Source organism: Simochromis diagramma, unplaced genomic scaffold (genome assembly GCF_900408965.1).
Source record: "Simochromis diagramma unplaced genomic scaffold, fSimDia1.1 OVJJ01000816.1, whole genome shotgun sequence".
NCBI classification, from domain to species: Eukaryota; Metazoa; Chordata; class Actinopteri; order Cichliformes; family Cichlidae; genus Simochromis; species Simochromis diagramma.
In genome coordinates this window covers 6,076,903-6,099,482 of record NW_024386908.1, presented here as the reverse complement: position 1 = coordinate 6,099,482, position 22,580 = coordinate 6,076,903, and the positions used below count along the sequence as shown (strand labels likewise).

Sequence of the window (22,580 nt, the reverse complement as noted above, 5' to 3'; positions counted from 1 at the left end):
GCGAGGAAGAAAAGGAGAGAGTGAGAAGGGGCTGACAGAAGGAAGGCGAGAGAGAGAAAACTGAAAATAAAAAACCTCATCCATTCACCCCTCACCTACAACTACCCCCCCCAGTCTCCTAGCTCTATACAGAACTACAGTTCTATACAGAACTGGGTAATAAGCTACAGCCATCATAGCACACCTTTGTAAGGAGCATGCAAAGATCTTAAACAAGCATGAAATACATTAGGAGGCCCTGTAATACTGGGCCAAACCATTACGAATCTCCAGATTGCTTATTGCATGTGGTGGTGGGAGAAGGGTGGGGAGTGGGAACAAAAAAAAAAAAGTCATCCACTAAGAATGCCACTTTTTCAAATCCACCTGGAGACTGCACAATATGCAGCCATGACATTGGAATTGGATATATTTGAAGGGCTGTGACATTGTGTTTGGACAGTGTAGATCACTTCCTGGCTCCAGTCACATAGGGAGTTGTTGTTATTAGGGGGATATAGCCAATATTGGAATGATGACACAGGGATGAAATAAGCTAGCCTCAACAGGTACTTATTTACAGCGCCCAAGCCTTGACAGGATGTTTGCATGTTCCAGACAGTAGCTGTAAATAGTTGTTGATCAGTACGAAACAGGATTGCATCATAATAACACAGCCTTTCTGTGGTGTGCGGAACAGATGTTATGTGCGTATGCATGTGTGTGTATGTGTGTGTGTGTTGTAGGGAGTAAAAGGGCTGCTGTTCAACACTCGACTGTCGGCCAGAACAACTCCAGTCACGCTGACAGCTTTGACAACTCTCACACATACACCCTTGATGCATACGCACACACAGTACTGCACCAGCAGGCTTATCTATCTGCTTTCAGGGAACACATACACAAGAGCGAGGTGGGGGGGGGGTGGGGGTGTTTGTGGGGAGGGGGTGTGCGTGCAGAAAAAGAAAAAGTATGACTCTTTATCAAGCTAGAGGGAGTCACATGCCATGGAAAACAAGGCACAAACAGTTTAAGCTGAACAAACAAACATGGCTGATTGGACTGAGGCAGCTGGCCCGCTGGCAGGGAAGATATGCGCTGACACTCCATACCAAAATATTTACACCCTATCTCCTTATATAAGTGGATTCAGGGCAGATGGATGGATGGATATGGATTTGGAGGGGCTGGCTGGAGAGGATAGACAAATGAGAGGAGAAGGGAAACAGGATAAGATGTCCCATACAATGTTTGAATGCAAAAGTGGGGCCCGGAGTTTGTGAAAACAAGCAAAGTGCGACCAGAGAACAGCACAGGGTTTCCATGCAAGAACGGGCATAGCTTTGAGATTACAGAAACCCTTTTGAAGTTGAAGCTGAATTAAACTGAGCGCGAGTTTATTCAGGCGGGCCACAAAATCAAGCTCAGCTGCAGTCCTGGAAGCTCATCGTAACGCAGGGACTGCTGAAGATCCCATCAGCTAATTCAAGTGCTATCCCCACATCAATTAATGGATCAGCTGATACTGTTTCCAGCATACAGTTGTTCCACATCTGCAAGCCACTTTGCAATCCACTTCCCTTTCATTTCAGCATGTCCGTTGTCACTGACGCCAGCTCTGCTCTGCTACTTACCACCTGTCTTTTCTTGCATGTTCATTTAGTGGCAAAGAGGGCCCAGAACAGACACAAAGAGGTTCTTTTGACCACAGAAGCTATGGCCGATAAATCAAAGCAAAGGCAACAAGGCAACAATAATTCCACAAGCAAGGGTGAGAACACTGTGAAACTTTCTCTACCACATTAATGCATTTGCTATCAATTTTAAGCCTGGTGTGTGTAAGATCACAGTACACAGATGCTGCTGATACCACTCGCCTTAAGTAACTCAGTCACAGGAGTTGAAAGACTCTCTTCATAAAAGGTCAGGATTGATGACAGTGCCTCGGTGCATCAACCATAGCTCCAGAATCTGTTCTCTTATCACCTCCACAAAAAGCCCAAACAGAGCAAAACACACAACTGGTTTTAGTCAACTCCGCCTGGTTGAGTGGTTGGATAGAAACTAAAAAATGATGACTTCTTTTGACTGCAGATAGCAGCATGCAGAGTTAATGGAGGTGTTTGGATCTGCAAGCTGCATTTTTAAAAAGTTATAGAAACCTATGGGTGAAATCTTAGAAAGAAAGAGTAGAGAAAAGGGGAAGAATGGAGAAAGTATGAATTTGGAAAGTATGTAGGAGTAATGAGCATTTTAATGTATGAGCCAATAAATCAACAGTCTGAAGTGAAAAAGGGACCGGGAGAGAGAAAGGGAGGGAGAGGTCCATGGAGAATCTGCTTGGGCCTCAGGACAGAGGTAAAGCTATCCAGCAGAACAATGGGCTTCTGTGTCCCACTCTGCTACCTCTATCTCAATATTTTCAGCAACTTCAGCTTCCTCTGTCTATATACAGCGGTATTTAGCCGAAAATAGAAATTAGATCGGTTTGTTGTGTTACTTATGTCTAAAACTTATATTGACTGCTTGTACTGTTCATTTCCTTATCGCCTATTTGCTGCACTTTGAATTCAAGTCAAACTCCTTTCTCTCTCGCCTCCCTCCGCCCGCTCATATCACATTGTTCATTTCTTCTTCTCATCTTTTCTTTCTCCACCCTCTCTCACCTCTTGTTTATTGATTCTCTAGATTAAGAATTCTTAGGATAGAGGATTGTAACACACAAGCATCAAATTATTTTTGGGTGTGCTTATTTGCCTTTCCCTTGCATCTATTTGGCCTGTGTCTGTAGACAATTATGCCTACCCAGCCCCAGACTCAGGTGCTAATAATGAAGGACAAATAGAATCGTATGTGTAAACTTCTCCCACTGATGAAAATTTATATTAACTTTCTACCACAGTAAACAGAGCTGCATAGCTACACCGTCCCGGGAGGATTGACGAGATGAATTTGCTCGCTCCTACCCCAGGAAGAAGGCTCGCACTGGAGCGACGAGCGCGAACGGTAGGAGGGGCGCGGGGGTGTCTAAAGCTCCATTGTGTAACCTCACGCTTATTTTTCCACTAACAAAGACAAAACGCGGGTCTGTTTTGCCCATCACAGATAAAGTGTGCGTGTTTATGGCTGAAAGTTGAAGAGTGCATATGCACCGATGTGTCTGCTGAGACACTCTGAGGCCCGTGCCAGCAATAACAAGAGAGCACAGCCTGCTGTCGCTCACTGCAACCACTAACAGTCGCTAACATCCTACCTCCTGCTGGTGTCACTGTAGATATTCTGTGCAAGTACAATGGTGTATCTGTTCTAGCAAAGGACGGCAGTAGTTTTTCTACTTTCAGGCTATAGATCTTTTTTTTTTTACCTGAACCACAAAAGTCATCACAATAAGCATAGCTGCTCCTCGACTTTATAATTTCTTACTTTTTCCAAATCATATAGAGATAATAACTGCTTCTATCCATTGTCTCAGTGCACCTCTTCCATGCTTCATCACCATTGAAACACAATTTACCCACACAATGTACCTGCTTTCCTTGTGCTGTTTCTCAGCCGGTGGCTTGTCTTTAGTGTGACCTGTGCTGTACAACTCCATTTAGATAAGATGACAGCAGGACCATTCAGCAAAGGTCTTTATCTACTGCTGTTCCAAGGGAAGTCCTTTAGAGCCTGACAACAGCAAACCTCCACAATACACTATCACAAAGAGCAAGAAAAATAGAGACAGACACAGAGAGGAGAAACTGGGAACGTATTTGTGTGAGTTGAGCAAGACAGAGGTGTGTGTGTTTGAGAATGACACAATTTGTGTGAGGTCAAATCTTCTCTTTGCAAAAGCAAGCCTGGAATTAGCTATAGCTTTTATTCTCTGTTTCTCCCACCGCGTTAACACTGCAAAACACCATGTTCATATGCTGCCATAGAAAGGTCAGGAACAAATTAGAGCTCACAGCCAATCAATAAAAAGTTGTTCCGAGTGACCCTTTTTATTTTGTGAAGAAACATTTCAATTGGTCTCTTCCAGGATGGCAATGTCTCTATACAAGGGATCACTTAGAGGTTTGGGAAGAATGAAAATAATATGAATCATATGCTATTGGCTTTGTGGTCATTACATCTCAGCACCACCACCATCAAAAACATCAAATGAGGTGAATATCATTTGGAAGAATGGAGTTCCAGAGGCTTGGTGAATCTATGCCAAGTTGCTTTGAAGCTGTTCTGGCTTTAAGATGCTTTTTCCTTTAATTTGTCACCCGTCTCTACATGGAATAGCTCTTTTTGCGCCTGATTTCATTCTCAGGTGATTATGGCTCGTCTACTGTTCACAGTTCCCGGCAAGTAGAGTTCACACAGCTGGATGAATAACTGATATGTAATGTGGCATTCAGGCCAGCCATAGTTCATTTGGAAAAGGTGCTGAGCTGGGCGAAAAAAACTGGAACTATGGGAAAAAGACCCCAAATGCTTAGACCCAGTTTCTTAAAAGTAGTATGCTGATTATCCAGAACATGTTGTATATACATTATATTAAAAATAGAAGTATTCGCCTTTTGCTTACTGTAGCTATTAAGGAAGCAAAAGCACACTCTTTTATATAAATAAATAAACAACCAGAGGTGATTAGTAAATAATCAGCACCCTGCAAAATGCAGACACCAGAAAGGATCAGCGTGTTGACACAAATGTGTGAGTCTGTGCACTGTACATAAGATGCGTGTGCACAAACAAAGTCCAGGAGCATAAGAGTAAATAAAAGGTTAGGTAAACCCCAGCACACCTCAGCTGGAGCATCCCTGGTAGGTAAACTGCATTTAAGTGCATTCCTCTCCCATTATACCACTGATAAAAATACCAAGTCAAAGCTCACACAAAACAATCATTAGGGAAAACAGGAAAGCTACTGAGTAGCAGTGCCCTACACCCTTCATGCCAAGGAAAACTCATTTAAATTGGGGTGATATCATTTAGAATCCTCAGTATTTGTTTGTGAGTGTGCATAAGCAACTCAAGCCTTAAGTGCATCTGTATAAGACCCCCGTCTTGGGGGCTCTGCTGTTGCAGGTCAATAGTATAAGTGTCTGTCTGTCTCATCCTGGAGAGCTCAGGTTAAGTGTCGAGTCTAAGTGTTGCTCTCTCCTGGCGTCATCGAAAGAGAGCACCCTGACCTTAGTGAATGAACTCACCTCACCCACACATACGGCAAATTTTCCAGCCAATTCAAGCAATTATTCTGCGTATAGATAGCAATCACAAAACAGCATATAAATTACTATGCGTGTGTGGCCTTAGATAATCCGTTGCAATGATTTTTACGTACGTCTTTTTTGCCCAACCGAATTCAATCCAATTTTCTTTCCACTAAAGCAAAGGAGCACAGACTTTTAATAGCCATTTGTACACGTTTATGTGACTACTTGGTCTTGCCATTAGCCCCCTGTCTCCTCATCCAGGCTTGCTCTCCATTGAGGGCAATGTATCTTTCAGTGAATGCCTCACTTCCCCGAAAGATCAGCTCAATAAATAGCCGCTGCATCTGCCTGTGGAAGGGCAATGGATCACCTTCACTCCCCCTGTTCTTTCTCTCAATCTCTTTTCTTATGTAACACCTATCTTGTCCTGCGCTCCTTCTCCTCCTCTCTTTCTTTCCTCCGATCTGCATTGTACCTCGGCGGTTGCCTTGTGAATATTCCAATTACAGCAATGTGTGTTTGACCTTTAAGTGAGCAGCAGAAGATATAGTTATCTGCCTTCCACTCAGACACCCAGCGTCTATCAATCAGTAATCCACCCTCCAGCCCCCACCACCCTCACTAGAACAGGCTACTAGACTCAGCTGGGTCTGGAGAAATGTGTGTGTGTGCACCCATGTGTGTGTGTGTGAAAACTGAGAAAGAGATGGAGAGAGGGAGCTATCATGGGCACAAACTGTGACAGGGGTGAGGTAGACAAAGAGGCTTGGAAAGCTTTACTGATAAAAAAAAATGTTAAAAAAAAATGCATAAGGTTTGTGCTTGAGTACATAAATGTATACCACACAAACAGACTCACACAAGAAAGAAAGAAAGAGATGTTAAACACTTTTTTTCTTTAATCTGCCAACAGCCTGACTGGGCCTTACTTCCATAAACAAAGACTTTTCCAGCATCCTATATCACGCTTCTAAGAACAAGCAAGCGTGAGCAGAATCATACTTCTTTAGTTTCATTCTTGTGCCCACCCTTTTTCCAAAAGGCTAATCTACATCTTTCATTGAATCAAGAATGGAAATTCACAAGAAATGCTTCTTTTTCAATTTCATGCTGAAGTAGCTCAAGTTAGTGGATGTAATTTCTCCTAACAAGAAAATTTATCACTCTGTCGCACTCTTAGTCTGGTGACTATGTGAGAACAGGGCCTCCGTTTTGCTTTTCTTTTTTCCCCCTCTCTGGGCTTTGATAAATGTGCCAAAAGCATGATCATTCCCTTCATAGCACTCCATACAAGGACAGAACAATTACAGTGGGTATTAAATAAATAAAACCTATGGCTAAAATTTGTATGAAAGATAAATGACATAATTTAAGACTTTGATAAAAACCTTACAAAATTAAGTAAGGGCTAAGCCAATGGGCGAATGGGGGTTGTTCTATACAAATGATAGAGACCTCAACTTCTGAGTCTAAATTATGCGATACTCTGTGAAAAAAAAAGAAGAAAATTCCAGTTATTTTCTGAGGAATTTTCTCCTCACACATTTAAAACCTGTGCCAACAAAGAAGTATTTCCTTGCTGTGACAGAAATTCTGGCGAGGACTAACGATGCAAGAAAAACTCCTACAAATCCATTTGAAGTTTTTGTGCAAATTAGGATTATCGGGTTCACGCTGAATTGGATGATGAAGTCCAAACAGGTGAAAAGGAATGCACAAAGAATAGTATCGCAGAAACAATACCACGCATGGCCAAGCCACCAGGCTAATGTATATTTATCATGTAAACTTCTGATAAATGCATATGCAGAAACAATCAAATCTCTGGCTTTCCATTGGAAGATTTCGCACTACAGACTCAAGCGTGAAACCAATATCAGCTTAGTGTCTACTCAAGCTTGAAGTGCTGCGCCTAGCCCACAAAGCATGTTCTGCATATGCTCATGGGCGTCATTTTTATTAGGGTGGAACAAGCAGCTTTCCACTGCTATCACTGATCAATTCATGTGAGTTAAGTCCCCAGTGTGGGTAAATAAGCAGCGGTTAGTTCTTGATGAGGAATGGCAGGCTGTCTGAGCATGAACACAGGCTGGAGAAAGGTGGGCCTGTCTATCTCTACTGAAATGGATTCCCAGCGTGACTTCTATTATTAACCTCTGTACATCTTATTCTCTGTTTTTACCCCAAAAGTATGCATTTTAAGTAGCGTCTTCTGACTGACTTTATAATTGTTACATTTGTCTTAATGTAGAAATACAGCAAGCCTGGCATTATTATTATTAAGTTGTAAATGATACAGATAGCACTCCACCTTGACTGCAAAAGTGAGGACCTGACCTTGGCTGATACACTTTTAAAAGCCACCAGCTTCAGCTCTAAAGCCTGCAGTGAAGAGAGCCAAAGCCAGCGCTAAGTGACATGTCAGTTTGCCTGTTTGGAGCTTTCAAATTCCCCACGGCCTGAGCTTATTTACTACATTTGTATGAAAAGCTGTGAAGAGGAGAGGGCTGAGAGCCCAGCTGGCTCTCTTACATATGTATACAGTGTTTGGAGGCAATGTGTAAAGACCATCTCCCCCTCCCCTTGTAGAGTGTAGTGTTACAACTACAAACAACTTGGGAGAAGGATAGAGCCATTTATATATTCAAAAATGGGTCAGGGATGGAGGTAATCGGAGCAGCAGGGAGTGTTAACAAGTGCAACAACAAAAAGAAAAAGAGAGAAAAAAACTGATGATACCTGGAATCTGCACAGATTGGGGCGCTTTAGAGAACGAGAGCACCGGTGACATTAAAGATGCTGCTTCTTCTTCCTAGTCATCTTCTTAACCAGATTTGAAGTCATTTTAATATTAGTTAGAGGAAGGGAGGGGGTGATACACAACAAACCATCGGGCATGCGTTTCAGAGTCTGATTTGTTACTATTCATGACTAAAGCAGAGAGGAACTGTAATACTAGACATGCTTGTTAAATTCACAACACTCCAAAGCTGCCTTCTAGCAAATCCTGTCTTTTGGTTGTCAGCTTAAGACACCCCAGCATATGCATATGTAGGATTTTTAAGCTCTGTTAAATGGATAGCGGTGTCGTGGCCTATCAAATGACTATAAGCCACTTGCCTTTTTTTGGGGGGGGGGGCATTTCCAGAAAATGCAGTCAGCAATGCGATACGTCGTATGCATCGGAAAGCACCCCCCTGACACACATGCACACACACACATGCACGTGTTTTCTTCATCCTCCTCTTAACTCCACATTAGAAGAAAACAGAGGCATTTAAATGTATGTATTCAGGCTGTGTGTGACACTAACACTCCACCCCACCATATTAATGACTGGTACGCAGTTTAAGCCGACGACAGGGGAGTGGCAATAAACAATGACAGAATGCTCGTTTTCGATTGTGAGGCCGCGAAAGATGATACACTATTCAACACTGAGCCAGTTTGCAAATAAATTATTGTGAAGGGTATTGAGCTGAAAGAATTGCTCAGTCCCCTCAGAGTATGCCACAGTGTGTGTGTGTGTGTGTGTGTACGTGTGGCTGTTTATGTGTTTGTGTCTGCGTGAGTGGACTTATAGATCCAGTGCCATTTATTTCCCTGAGTTGGACCAGGGCAGTTAGGGAGGCGTAAAAGGAAATGAGTTGTGAAGTGGCCATTGATCCTGGCCTGCACGAGGTTAGCTAGAGACTGGAGGACTATTGGCCACAGTGTGTGCTGCTGAATGACTGCCTCTTATTTACACGGAGGAGGTTAACGCTGGCTTAGTCATTTATCACTGAGCTACTGCACTATATAAGAAAAAAAGAAAAGAGAAAAAAGTGTGTCAGGTCAAACATAAGGCCTAACCTAAGCTGAATGAACTAGATTCCATTTAATGTATTCCTATATAATTGCATGGTAATGTCTTTTCTTTCTTTTTATATTTCAGTTAGTCAAAAGAATATCATTATTTACAACTGTAGTGATTTGGATTAAGAGGACTGGGTTTATTCAGGGCAATCTGCATACATGCAAACCATAAAGTGCACAGAACGCAGCATGGAAGAAGGAATTATTGTGGAAGTGGGTTGTAAAGTGGCTTGCATCAACTTAACTTAATTGTGGGATCTGTCAGTTGGATGACTTGAAAGGTATCATCTGAGCCATCATTTGATTCGAACCAGCGCTGAAATCAGTTGATCTGACATGAATGCTGCAGAGCTCAAACTAACTCTTTTCTTGATTCTTTTTTTTTTTAGCAGAAAATAAACAGTTACACTAAAGTCAACTTTTAGTGGTGAACCATATAAACGCAAGCCTGCACGTGCACACACAGAGCAGGATCTGTTTTCTTCTTCTTGTGCCACCTTTAACCCGTATACTCATCTGACCTTACTGCAACTGCTTGAGGATAAGATGCCCGTAAGTGTTTATTTCCAGCAGATTTCCACTATCTCTCTTCATCCTCGCCTCTCAATTCCTCCATCGCTTGCTTTCCCCGCTCTCTTACTGTCCCTTTCTCCTCGTCTCTCTTTCAAGCTTTGCAGCTTGACATTTCGCCATGCTCTCAAGGGACACCCGCACGAAATGGAGTTACTGGGAGAGCGCCACTGTAAATTCCAGAAGGCCACATGTAATGTGTCTTAAACATAGATGGACAGGCCAGGTTTCTGCGAGCTGAAGAATAAGAAGGAGGGGGGGGAAAGGCAGAGAACGGGAGACAGAGGGAGAGTTGGAGGAAGAGGTGGTGTCTAGATAGATAATAGAATAATACTGTGTTTTGTCTGGGGAAGCGTGAGCAAACAGCAGCTATGCTGTCATTCACATCCTATATCTTTAGTGTCATCGCAAAGGGGGAAACTACAGGCCTATATGTCACAGGCCTGTATGTACTATTCTGTGGGGACTGTCTGCTGATAGCCAGGCTTGAAATAAAAAGAAGGATGACTTTCATTGTAAATAAGTCAGACACAAGGATTGCCAGAGAAGAACTGCCTTTTCGCTGAAAGGGGAAATAATTTTACAAAGACATATAGTACAAGCTGCTTTCCTAATGCTTCTCCTGCCTTTACAGAAAAACCTTATCTTCACACAGACGATGATGGTTAACAAAAGGCTCCTTTATGAAATCGTTCATATTTCAGTGGAGGTCTTTCTCCTGTCCTGAGAGGTGATTGATGCATCAGGCCAGGGCCAGTGTCTTATTTACACAGTTGAGTGGGGCAATCTCAGGCCTGAAAGATAAACCTAATGAGCTTCTTTGTGTAAGGGTGCAAATGAGAGACACCATCCTCCCCTCCCTCCTTCCCTATTCCATCCAAAGGGACAGTCTGGGTGATTAGGCCTTTAAATTATGCTCAAGGGCAAAGCCCAGATTTGCATCTTAGGTATGTGCGTGTTTGTCTGTGTGTGTGTGTGTGTGTGTGTGTGTGTGTGTGTGTCTCTCTCTTGCTTCTCAAATACAGTACAAGGAGACAGACAGAGAGGCAGGTGAAGGGCATAGAGAGAAAGATGCTCGAGGCTTGTTTATGGGAAGGGATGGTAGGGGAAGACTGTGTGTCAGTACCCAGTTTATACTAAACAACAAACTTGAGTTGTTATAAGAGGAAGATGAGCTCATATGTCTGTCAAATAAGAGCGTGCACACCTACACACACACACACACACACACACACACACACACACACACACACATTGTCATTTTGTCCTTTGTCTGTGGGGTAACTTTCTCCCTAATGACTTTCATTTTGGGGAGAATTTAATTTGCCCCTAAACCCTAAATACTACCCATCACTTGCTGTCAGATTTCTCATCCCTTCCATTTCCTCCAGCTAAACAGCTAGGAAGGCAGGTTAATTGCTGTCACTCTCAAGTTGGACCACTGCCTAGCTCTTGTGTAGCGACAGGGGTAGCCTAGAAGTAAGATGGCACCTTGGCGCACTTATTGTAATTTATGTCAAAATGCTGCACTCATTTAAATGGGGTTGGATAGTTTGCATTTTGCTGCATCATGTGCCTCAGGAAAACGGTAAAACGCATACCTAACCAGTTTACCAACATGTAGAACTCTGCCTCTGTCAGCCGTAAGTGGCACCTTTTGCACAAAATAAATATTTGGCCAGCAAGCATGCAAGCAGAAAGCACATTGCATGCAAAAAAGAAAATATAATTAATTAAAAAAAAAAAAATCACAGGAGCAGGTTTATGAAAATACAAAAATATGAAGCCAGCATTTTCTAATTATACTGGATTTTAATGAGTGAAGTCTTTAGACTAGTAGCAGATTGCAGTGGTTGTTCATACAGCTGTCTTTGGTTACAGTGGCTGACCCAACCATAAAACCAGATTATCAATATATTTCCTACTGTAGGAACTCAGCCCATTTAAAGGAGGGCAGCAGTTCTGAGCATTGGCTCATCAATCCCACTGATAACCCTGGCAGGATTAAGTCTACAGAACACTGTAATCAACTAACAGGCTCATTATAGGGCATTATGTTACAGACCCAAAGATCGATGCATGACTTCCATGTACATACTTGGCAGCATATACTATTAAAACATAAAGCTAACTCCGGTCAATGACAAATAGATTGCTACTATGAGCTCAGCACATTTTTTTTTTTTTTGCTCTACAAGAGAGCTTTTATAGTGATCATTTTGCATAGCAATTAGAGCTGTGTAACATTCATCATTTGCTCTGATACATATCTGCAGCTGGCAAATTGCAATCAGATACAGTGGGTATCTAATCTGTGATCTCAAATCAAATTAGGTCTATTTAGACAACCTTGGGAACGGGGTGATGAAACCCTGACAGAAATTAGGGACTGGAAATTTAATTGTGACAATGGTTATTATTCAGATAGCTGGATAACGAAATGTGTGGCTTTTACACTGAACACAATGACCTGCATAAAAACGAAAGACATTCAAATTTGTAAAAGATATTCACTTTATCTTAAATGAAATAATAGTGGATTATTATTAAAGGAAAATCTCAACTTTTGAAATCTGGATGTGGAAAAACTGTGTGCATTACTTCATCTTGATCTTACAGACTTTGGCCGAATCTAAGGTGTCGAGACCTGAAGATGCTGCTTTTCTAATTATAGCTGCAGGTGGTATTTTGGAGCTGCTAGGTAATGGCAGAACCCATAGGGACAGTGGAGAATTCATCAGTGCTTATTATTAATCATCCCCCCAGCAGCGTGATGAGAGGCTGCAGCTTCTATACCCACTGGACCACTCAATGTCATTCCAAATGTGGGTGGAAAATTACATTCAACTGCATTCCTTCAAAATGGACTCGGAGCAAACGTGGATAGAAATTTTTTGAAGCTGCATTGAAGTGTAAAAAAAAGTGCAAGCATATATGGATGCATGTATATATGGCCACACAGGGTCCATGCTGCATATACGCCTGTCAATATCACATCCGTCACACAAAAGCAGCAGTGCTCAGTGCTAACAGATGTATATATAAAATATATATTTTTTTAAATCTAACCTCATCCTTTTGTTGAACTGTGCTTGCAGTGTGAGCACACCACAGGAAGTGTGTGAAGTTAACAGCACAGGGCCCCTGTTTTAAAAAGCCTCCAGAGACCTGTTAGCCGGACTGCTCATTTCAATGTGTCTCTCTCTGGGTTGGGAGAAGGCTCGGGCTGGCCTCTTTACGAGGCGCATACTGTCATACCCCCCCACCCAACCCCAACCGCACACCATCACAGCTCTCAGCCGTATGTCCATCTCACAGACTTAACTAGACACCTTATGCTTACATTGCTTTTTTTCCACCTCTCAGTGCTGTGGCCTTTTTAAAAATTTTTAACGGCACTTTTTTTCATTTTCACTGACAGACACACTTTTATCCATTCTTTTCAATTACATTTTGAGTACACAGTCTAATATCTCTAAATCTACTGCTCAGATTGCAATTTTAATAAAATAAAACATATAACATGAAATGTAAAGCAATTCAAAGTTTTCTCAGGGATCACCTTTATCTTAGGATTTCTCTCCTGATGGGAATGGTCTCTTCCATAATGACTGTGCTCTGTTTCAAAGGACACTAGGACTCACTGTGTGGTTTGAGTATGAATCTGATGTGAATCACATGCTACGGCCTTCAAACCCACTCGATCTCAACCCGATTAAACACCTCTGAGAGATGACATGTCAGACAGTGCTCTTCACCACCATCATCAAAACACAGAAAAGGGAATATCTTTTTAAAAGAATGGTGTTCCATCACTCCAGTAGAGTTTCAGAAACTTGAAGAATCTGCGTCAAGGTGCCTTAGAGGTGTTCTGGTCACACATGGGCGCTCAACACCTTACTAGGGCACTGTGGTGGTTTTTCCATTAATTTGTCAAGAAAAAGAAGAGAGAATTACCGAAATCTACCCAACATCTTCAAATGCACGAGTGATGCCTGAGAGAAGGAGAGGTCTGACCCCAATCATACGTGTGTGTGTAGGAAGAGTGGCAGAGTGGTGATAAAGCAGGAGGATGAGGCCACAGTGCTATAATGGAGCTGAAGCCACCAGCAGGGGTGAATAGGGTTGTGGAGAATGGGTGTTTGGATGGTATGGGGCTTATGGGGAACAGAAGAGGTGATGGTGGACTGGGGGGGTGTGCTCCAGGACAAGCTTCATTTTGCTACACTGAATAGCCCGTATACACACATGCAGAAACTCATCGACACGTATTGTTCCGCCCTCGCCAAATTGACCACAGGGCTTCAGCTGCCACCAAAAAGAAGAAGAAAAGAAAAATTCACATAAACACAAATACACACTTGCATGAAAATTTCACCATTAGCCCAAAGGACAGCACGCATCATTACAAAACCCGCGGTGTTGTCCTCCATCTACCCCAAAGCATGGCCCTCTGACCTAATCTCCCACTGCTCTTTTGGCAAACTGTCAAAGCCATCATTCACCGTGAAAAGACACGAGAGACACTTGACTCCTTTACTCTGCTGGCGACTGACTTTCACAACTCCTGCCCCCCAACCGCTCCACCACCCTCCCCCCGCACCCTGCACTTAATTCACCCTCAACTTGCTGTGACTGAGATGAATAGCAGCGGTACAATGAAACATGTGTTGGCAGGGAGAAAAAAAAAAAGCAGGCATCAAATATTCGTGATCAGCGGTGCCTCTAAGAAGCGCCATTTAATAAAATCGATACAATAAATAACTAAACTATGGAAAAACTATAAAAAGTACATCTAAAGTATTTGCTAGTTGAAGGGAAGTGAAGATCGGAGACTGCAAGCTATAAATCAAAAGCGTCCCGGTCAAAGGTTTCTCTCCTGCTGGTGGGTCTGTGGTTAGAATGTCTGCATCTGTGTGAGAGCCTCCAACTAGTGGCGAGTTAGGAGGCCCTCTGGTGGATACAGCGCAGCCATGACATACACACCCATGCATATGCGCGCAGATACACACTCTCCCTGTCCAAACTGGTCCGTTTGATGCTCCAACACGCTCTCTCTTTCTCTGTCCTCTCTCCCTCTGTCATGCACTTTTTCTCTGTCTCACACACACGCACTACATTTCTCACATGGCCTCACAGGGCAGCAACAACCCCCAATATATTCCCAAATTCAAATGCTAGTGGAAAAAAACTAAGCAAAACATGAAATAAAAAAATAACAGCTGAATTTCTAAACTAAAACAGTAGCAGCAAAACACTCTGAGCATCATCTGGAGGCAGCAGCTTCAAGCAGAGCACGCTGTCAGCACAACAAACTGCCGAGAACATTTACCAACAACCTAAACAGCCTCTTATATAAACAATGTGTTTTCCACATGCCTAAAAAACAACAACGCCACACACACATACACAAAACAACATAATTCATTGTGCCTCCTGCCTATGTAGAACACCCCAGCGCTGCCTGAGAAGAGAGCACAGCAGAGCGGAGAGGTAGAGCGAGGGGGAAACGGAGTGTGTGAGGGAGAGAGAGCGGCAGAGAGAGAGAGAGAGAGAGAGACGAGACGGGGAGAAACACAACTTACCTGCTGTTGTTGCAGATGCAGCAGCTCGACTGTGCTTACTTCGCTGCTTGTGTCACCAGCGCTTGATCTCCCATCTCTACTGCCAGCCTCTAATTGGCTGCTGCTTAGGGTGCTCATTCCATTTTGACTCATTGAACTGTTGCTTATTGTCTCTGTGGCCGACTCCTGCATCATCATGATTTAAAACCTAGAAGTGATTAAGAGGCACCGGTTAGGGCTCTTCTTGTTACAATTCCCCCCTTTTTTTCCCTCCTATTTTTTTTTTTTTTTACGCTTCCATTATCAAGCCCTCAGTCCCCCTCTGCAAATTAAAGCATTTAAAGAAGAGGGAGGGGGGGAAAGGAGAAAGGGGGGATGCAGGAGGAGCAATTATGCATTCATTGTGTAAATGAAGCAATACAAAGAGATGCATGTCCTGGTGCTTTCTGAAATGGGAAGAATATCTAAATGTGGTTTTAAAGCCACTAAAATTTGGCTGTAAATCAGAGCACCTGCATTGCTTTATTAGTATTTGCATTATTAAAAACACATAATACACTGGTAGGAATTAAAGGCAAAAAATATATATATAAATAAATAAAATATGGGATTCTTAAATAACATGTGCTTAATTCTTAATATCTCCATTGCACTTTGAGGACGGCCAGGCACCACGGACAGAAAATACAGAAGCGAGGGCACTCTTAAAATATTTGCCGTCTGGAAGCTGTCCGATTTTTCGTGTGTTTCGCATCTGAATGAAGTTGCCTAATGACGCAAGGCTAATCATGCAAAATTAAAATTTGGTGGCGGGGAAGAGGAGGAGGAGGAGGTGGAGGAGGCGGCACCAAATCACATGGTGCAGGGCTGGTGATGAACACCATAATGGGTTTGTCATCCTTGCTGTGGCTAAAGAAAATCTGCCTCGCAGGCTTCCATAGAGAAAGAACGCTCATAATTCATTTTATTGGCTTGAATCATGTTTTTCTCCACTCTCTTCTTTAATCAAGCCTTATACATTCATTTATTTTACCACATTTAAAAAATAAATATCCCTGGTGTGGATGAGAGGCAATCAAAGTTTCTGCTGGCAGATTTACAAGTCAAAACCACATTTTAAAAAGTGTAAATAAATATAGGAAATTGAATTAATTCTGTCAGCATCTATTAGATATGGAAAAACTTGGGTAAAAATTGAGAAGAAGAAAAAAAGGGATGAAGAAAGGATTCTATCATGAATATCACTAATGATTGTGCTAAAAACAGCATAAATTATGCATATTACCTCCTCTCTTTCCAGTAATAAATGTTTTATCATTATCCCCTGCATTTAATGCTCTGTACCTTCGCTGGGGCAGAGAAGAGCAGCGCCAACATCAGTTCTCACAATAAATAAAAGACAACTTAAGCACTCCGCAATCACAAATTGTGTGCAGGAGAAAGAAATTCTGAAATGCTGAAAATTAAAATGGGGAAAAAATAATGTGAGACAATTAATTTTTAAAAATATACCCCTTTTTAAAAAAATAATAATAATATAGTGACTCTCTTATGGAGGAACCTTGCTTTAAAAAGCTGTCAATATTTCCAGTCCTATTACTACTTTTTACATTTTAAAACAAATGCTTCTTTTTCTCCACCACCACCACGACTGAATCCATATATATGCAACCAGAGAGGGACAAACAATGATAATGATTGTGTGTGAATGCGCTTTTTTTGTGTGCATTTGTGCCCAGCCCACATGGGTACCGTGTGTATTCTTTGGCCTGTAAATACCATTTTAATAGAAGTGTGTACACGTCCCTTCACTGTGTTTGTGTGTGTGTGTGCATGTGTGAGTGTTTGACGAGGGGCAGATACAGGACAGGCCTTAAAGGATGTCCACAGCCAGGATAAACAGGATCTAGGCAGGGAGAACAAACAGGGCTGAGCTATTACACAGAGCAGGGCGACAGCTGCCCGGGACACAAGTAAATAGGGAAGAGGCCAGGACAAGGCGTGCTTGTGAACAAACAGGCCCCTGTTTAACACCGCAGCGCTCACTACTGATGGAGAGAGACGCAGTAAAAGAAGGCAGAGATAGACAGAAAGGGTGGGGGATGACGAAGAAAGGCAGAGGAGAAGAATGAAAGTGAAGGAGTGCGAGAGGAAGAGAGGGTGTGGGATGGAGAGAGGGAGGAAGGTGGTGATGTTTTCAGGGGGGAGGTAGAGAGAGAGAGAGAGAGAGAGAGAGAGAGACTGGCACAATGTGACATCCAATCCGGTGATGAATCTCAGCATAAGAAACTCAAGGCTGCAGCCGAGATCAGCCGGCTAATAAGTATTCAAATTAGGCATAAATTTTACATGCCCAATGTTTAAAATATTCAGAGAAAGACTGTCTGATTGCCTTTACTATGATTTTATGAACATTCTAATGGAGCTTGGATCTCTCTTTTTTTTTTTCCTGCTTTCTTTCTTGGACCGGCGACGGATGTTCGGAAAACCTGAAGATATAAGAGACGAGGAAATGAGGATTTTTAATAACATCTGAATGCAACGCAAACTATGGTGGAAATCCAAGGAAAATTGCTACTTTGATATTAACAAATCAACGTGATTTTACTCTTTTTTTTTTTAAAGAAAAATCTGAGCTCACATCAGATTACTATTTATAAAAAGTTAAAGTCAAATAAAGAAAAAAGGGTTAAAAAAAACTGTTAGAAAAATCTGAATCTGAATACATAAATAATAAGATGGCCAGCTTAATCTCAACGCTATAATCTTCCTCACCTCCTCCAAAATAAAATCTGCAACATAATGATAATGCAGATATATGCAAAGTATATTCGCAGAGATCAGATGGTGCTTTAACCTTAATGACAGCAGTGAGATAAATTAATTAGCCATCTAAAGGCGGCATTCAAATCTGCCAATTAGAATGTCAATTAGAAACACAGCCAGGCTGCAATGACGAGCGGGCAACCAAGCTGTGGATCTGACTGTGGGGGTGATGGAACTGTCACAGATAGACACACACACACACACACATACACGCGTGTGTGCGCACAAACACACGCACAATACTCGAGAGTGACAATGCTCTGCACCTGGGGGCGTGACTGTATGAAGCATGCATGTAAGACTGCGTCTGTATATGTGCATGAGCCCACCACGGTGCCCTCTCCCTGAGGGGTACCAGCCCTGACCCCAGCTCAGCCTGTCCTGAACCAACTGGGTTGGAAGGAACCACGCCACCTCCAGCTACAATATCCGCCAAGGCCGTCGTTCCAATGTGGCTGCTTTATTGCTGCATGAGTGAGGCTTGCCGGCTGCCGGCTTGCCTGCACGTGTGTTTGACATCCATAAATTGGTGTCCTGCATTTCAACACACCCGCTATTTGATGCCATTTCCTCAAGCCATAATCTTCCAATGAGGGAGAACCTAGACCACTTATTATCATGATCGGAAGCAAAGAGGAAGCCTGTTATTACCTGGTAATATGCTGGTAATTCTGCAGACGTATAGCTTTGGGAAGGAAGATGACAGTGATACTCGGCGTTTGGGTTATAAGAGATGAAGATAGCTTTGAGCTCTCTAAATTTACTGTCGCTGAAGGCACCAACATTTCTATTAGGATAGAGGTTCAACAGAAAGAAAAGACACTTCATTTTGCAAAGCTTCAGAGCAACTCCAGCTTTTGTCTCATTTCGTGTGCAACTCTACAATCACTCGATTGCTTGCTTCCTCTTCAGTTATAGCAAATATTTACTGTTGAATCTTGCATCGTCAGGAATCTGAGAAAGTGTCCCGACGGGGCGTTTGGCCCAGAAATCTGGAGAAATTCTCCGATTTCTTTGGAGAAGTGACACAACAAAGGTGTAAGGAAAATTGAGCCTTTCATTGCCTTAGTCGCACACACACACGCTCCCAGTTCTGCACATACACGACAAAACACACACCTATCATTAAAGGGGAAAGAAGCAGCCCTCCATCTTTGTTTGCGAGCTCTAAAAGCCCTTAATGTAGCCTCATTACCTGGCCTGTCTCCCGCTCTATCATGTGCAGTAAACACACACTATGACACTGGCAATCCATCTAGTGGGAATACACAGCTGTCTCCAATGCTCCAACACAGTCTGGGGAACACTGAGGAATTTTTGTTCAGAGTCCCTGGGCTATCCATTCTCAGCATGAGGATGTTCTCCACTGTGTCTATCTAAAACACAGATCCATTTTCACATTCTACGTGCATGAGTTGCAAAAAATATTTTCATTAGGATGACACAAAAGAAAGGGCGGAGGGAAAAAAAAAGTGACCGGTAAATCTGTGATCCCAGACGTCCGTTCATTATCGGTTCACATTTCAGGTGGTTGGATGGAATTCTTTTGGTGTGTGAGTTCAGAATGAAAAAAAATATATATCTAATAATAATAGAAATTACATTTCACAGTCTGCTGACTCCTCACAGCTCTCTGATCAAGTCTAGATATGGTTACCATTTAAAATAATCACAGATTCTGTGCTTGAGTGAAATTAATTCATCATTGCCATAAGTTACTATGCATACAAAATAAAGAAGTAACTAGGCAAGGGCAAGAGCTCACATATTCAATACTTCAGATTGCTTAATAAATCAAAATGCCACGTATGTGCTTGACTGAAAAAAACGATGCTAAAAAAATCACTGAATTTTAAATAATGACTGGCAAAAAGTTTAATAACTTAATCTACAAATTTTATGCCTTCAAACAATCTTTGATTGTGATCATATATCTGTTTGTACCTCAGTGTGAATTGTTGTTTTTTTTCCCTGCCAGTGAGCTGTCACAGCACGAGGGGGGACATCACAAGCAATTCATTACAACCTACAGCTTCTTGTAGCGAGTTTGGAGTTTGAGATGGAAAAACGACCACTTGGAAAGCTACGTTCGACACAACCCAGTCCTCCGGATTAAGTAAGGAGAGCCAGGCTGCCGTGCCTTAGAATTAAAAGCTTCCCTTTTGGCACTAAAAGGCCACCATAAAAGAGCATTAATGACTACTTCTTATAAACCTGTGTATGGTAATGGTTTCTGCTCTCAGATAGAGGAATTTCAAAAGTGCTTCACTGGTGAATAAAGATTGCTTTGGGAAAAAAAAAGGGGTGTGGGGGTGGTAGCTGAAGAAATCATATTTACAAAATCAGGAGTGGGGCCAAATGAAAAGAGATGAATATGAATAATGGACTTTGCTTTTTTCCGGATTAACATTATTCAAAGCAACGGAATCAAATGTGGTTATCTCCTGTCCAATGAGCCCCTACACTGAGAAAAACCTCAGTCATATTTCAATTCTTCATTTGAGCTGACAATAAATTGTAGTTCTGTGATAGGAGACATTCAGTCAAGAATGTTCAGAACTTAATTCTCTTCTATTTACAATAAAGAGATGAGAAAGAATAAGATAAAAGACAGACTATTTGCCACAGTATGTAAGTGTCCCTGAATGGATGTGTGAGAGTGTGTCAGAGTGGAGAACAGAAAGTGGAAAGAAAGAAAGAAAGAAAGAAAGAAAGAAAGAAAGGGGGTGAATAAAATGACAAAGAGGACCATAGGAAAGAGTGTAAAGTGCATGTTCAATTGTACAATCTGCACAATGTCTCTTTAGATTCAAATGCAAGAGGCACTCAGGAATAGTGGGAATGATACTGCGTTAATACAAATTAGTGTTATGTGAATGCAACCAGCTCTGAAATATAATAATAGCAAAATATTCATTGTACACCAGCTATCCAGTTACTAATATAAATGGATATGAAAGGCAAGCATTGGTATTAATAAAATAAAATCCACTAGTATCTCATTTAAAAATCAAGAAAAAAAATTATAAACAAAATATTTTACTATTAATAGATTTATGTGGTATAGTAATAAATGCACACGTCTTTGAAATATTAGTGCAGCACGGCTTGTCCCCTGATGGAAAAAGAGGAGGAGAGAGACTAGTCCTCTCCTGCATTTAGGCTCGACCCATATCATTTACATGTTACCTATCAGGCACCTCGTTCTGTTGAAGCTGTAGACAGCCCTGCCGCTGTGGGCGAGCGAGACAGTGACGAAAGCCCGATCAGTCGGCTCTCATTTGCATATTTGCCAATTTCATTAATTAACTCAGCCCACCTAATCAGGGCTAATTGACCTATAAAGAGGGGAGGCCTCATTGTCTCGTGCAATAATCTTTATCACGAGGAGAGGAGGTGCGCGGCGAATACAAGGCACTCCAGACCTAACTGTATTTATAGACATCGTATCTGGAAGTGTTTCACTCAGAAAATACTGTAAGTGATCAAAACTGAGCTGCTTTGACACATTGCAAGGACTGGATAAGAAAAAAAAAGAAGTAAATGGACAAAATTCTTCACGTTGCTCTGGTGTTCTTGCTGAGAAAAATCAGAGGAGCTAATGACAGTTGGATGGGTCTGACTCTCCGCTCCTCTCCACAGATCCAGCGGACGGGCGCAGGGGAGCCAGCCGCGTCTGACACAGCTACAGAGACATAGCTCATTGTGACGTTTCCAGTTATTTCTGGTTGATTAGGGCCATTATGTCTCGAGCTCTGATTTATGTTGTCATTCCCTCTCAGCAGTCCTGCATCGATAGATCTTAATGAATTGGTAAATAAGGGTGAAGATTGCAGTTGACAACACCGCAACATTCCTCATTCATACCAGACAAGATTTATGTAACCAATTAGAAGCATAAAAAGGTGGGTTTGGTAAGGAGGGGGGGGGGAAAAATCATCTCTTCTGAGGAAAATTACTAAAGTCTAGCCAACGACAAAACAGATAATGAGATGTCCTTAACTTTGGCTTAGTTGGACTTTCTGCACAGAAAGGTTGGGGACTCGGAAGAAAAAGAAGAAACGATCTCGCTCCTCTTAGGATGAAAAAAAAGAAAAAATATATATATACAGAGACCGCTGAGTGTGTGTATGCATAGACTGCTTGACTGCACCTCTGCTTTAAAATAAAACATACCTGAGTGTCCAAATCACATCACAATAATGCCCAATCTAAAAAAAATCCTGATGGAATCAACAGATTAAAAATTAAGCCAGAGCACCAACAAAGAAGCACTTTGATGTGGAAATGTTAAATTCAAGAAGCCACCCCCCCCTCCCGCCTTCACCCCCCCCCCCCAACAGCCAAAACAGAGACACTGAAAATGAAAAGTAAGGCATCCATGCAGGTGTGCGCACGCAAATCAACTGTTACCTTAATGTTTAATACAATCAGCAGGGAAATTTTCATCCGCATTTTGTAAACGCCTCGTATTTCGATCGCTTAATCTCCCCAGATTGTAGTCATAGAAATCTGTTAGCAGGCAAATAAAAGGCCACTTTGTCATTAAAAAAAAATAATAAAATAAAAAATAATAATCAGATAAAAGTGCTGA

General features: G+C 42.0%; 1 protein-coding gene across 1 annotated transcript in view; it reads right to left on the bottom strand.

The window, feature by feature from the left end:
• The window catches only part of foxp2 (forkhead box P2), a 102,504-nt gene that overhangs the window by 44,488 nt on the left and 35,436 nt on the right, over positions 1–22,580 (bottom strand). The window contains 1 exon segment of the mRNA XM_040035143.1: positions 15,182–15,368. Coding sequence (XP_039891077.1) covers positions 15,182–15,358 — 177 coding nt within the window. The 5' untranslated portion in view covers positions 15,359–15,368.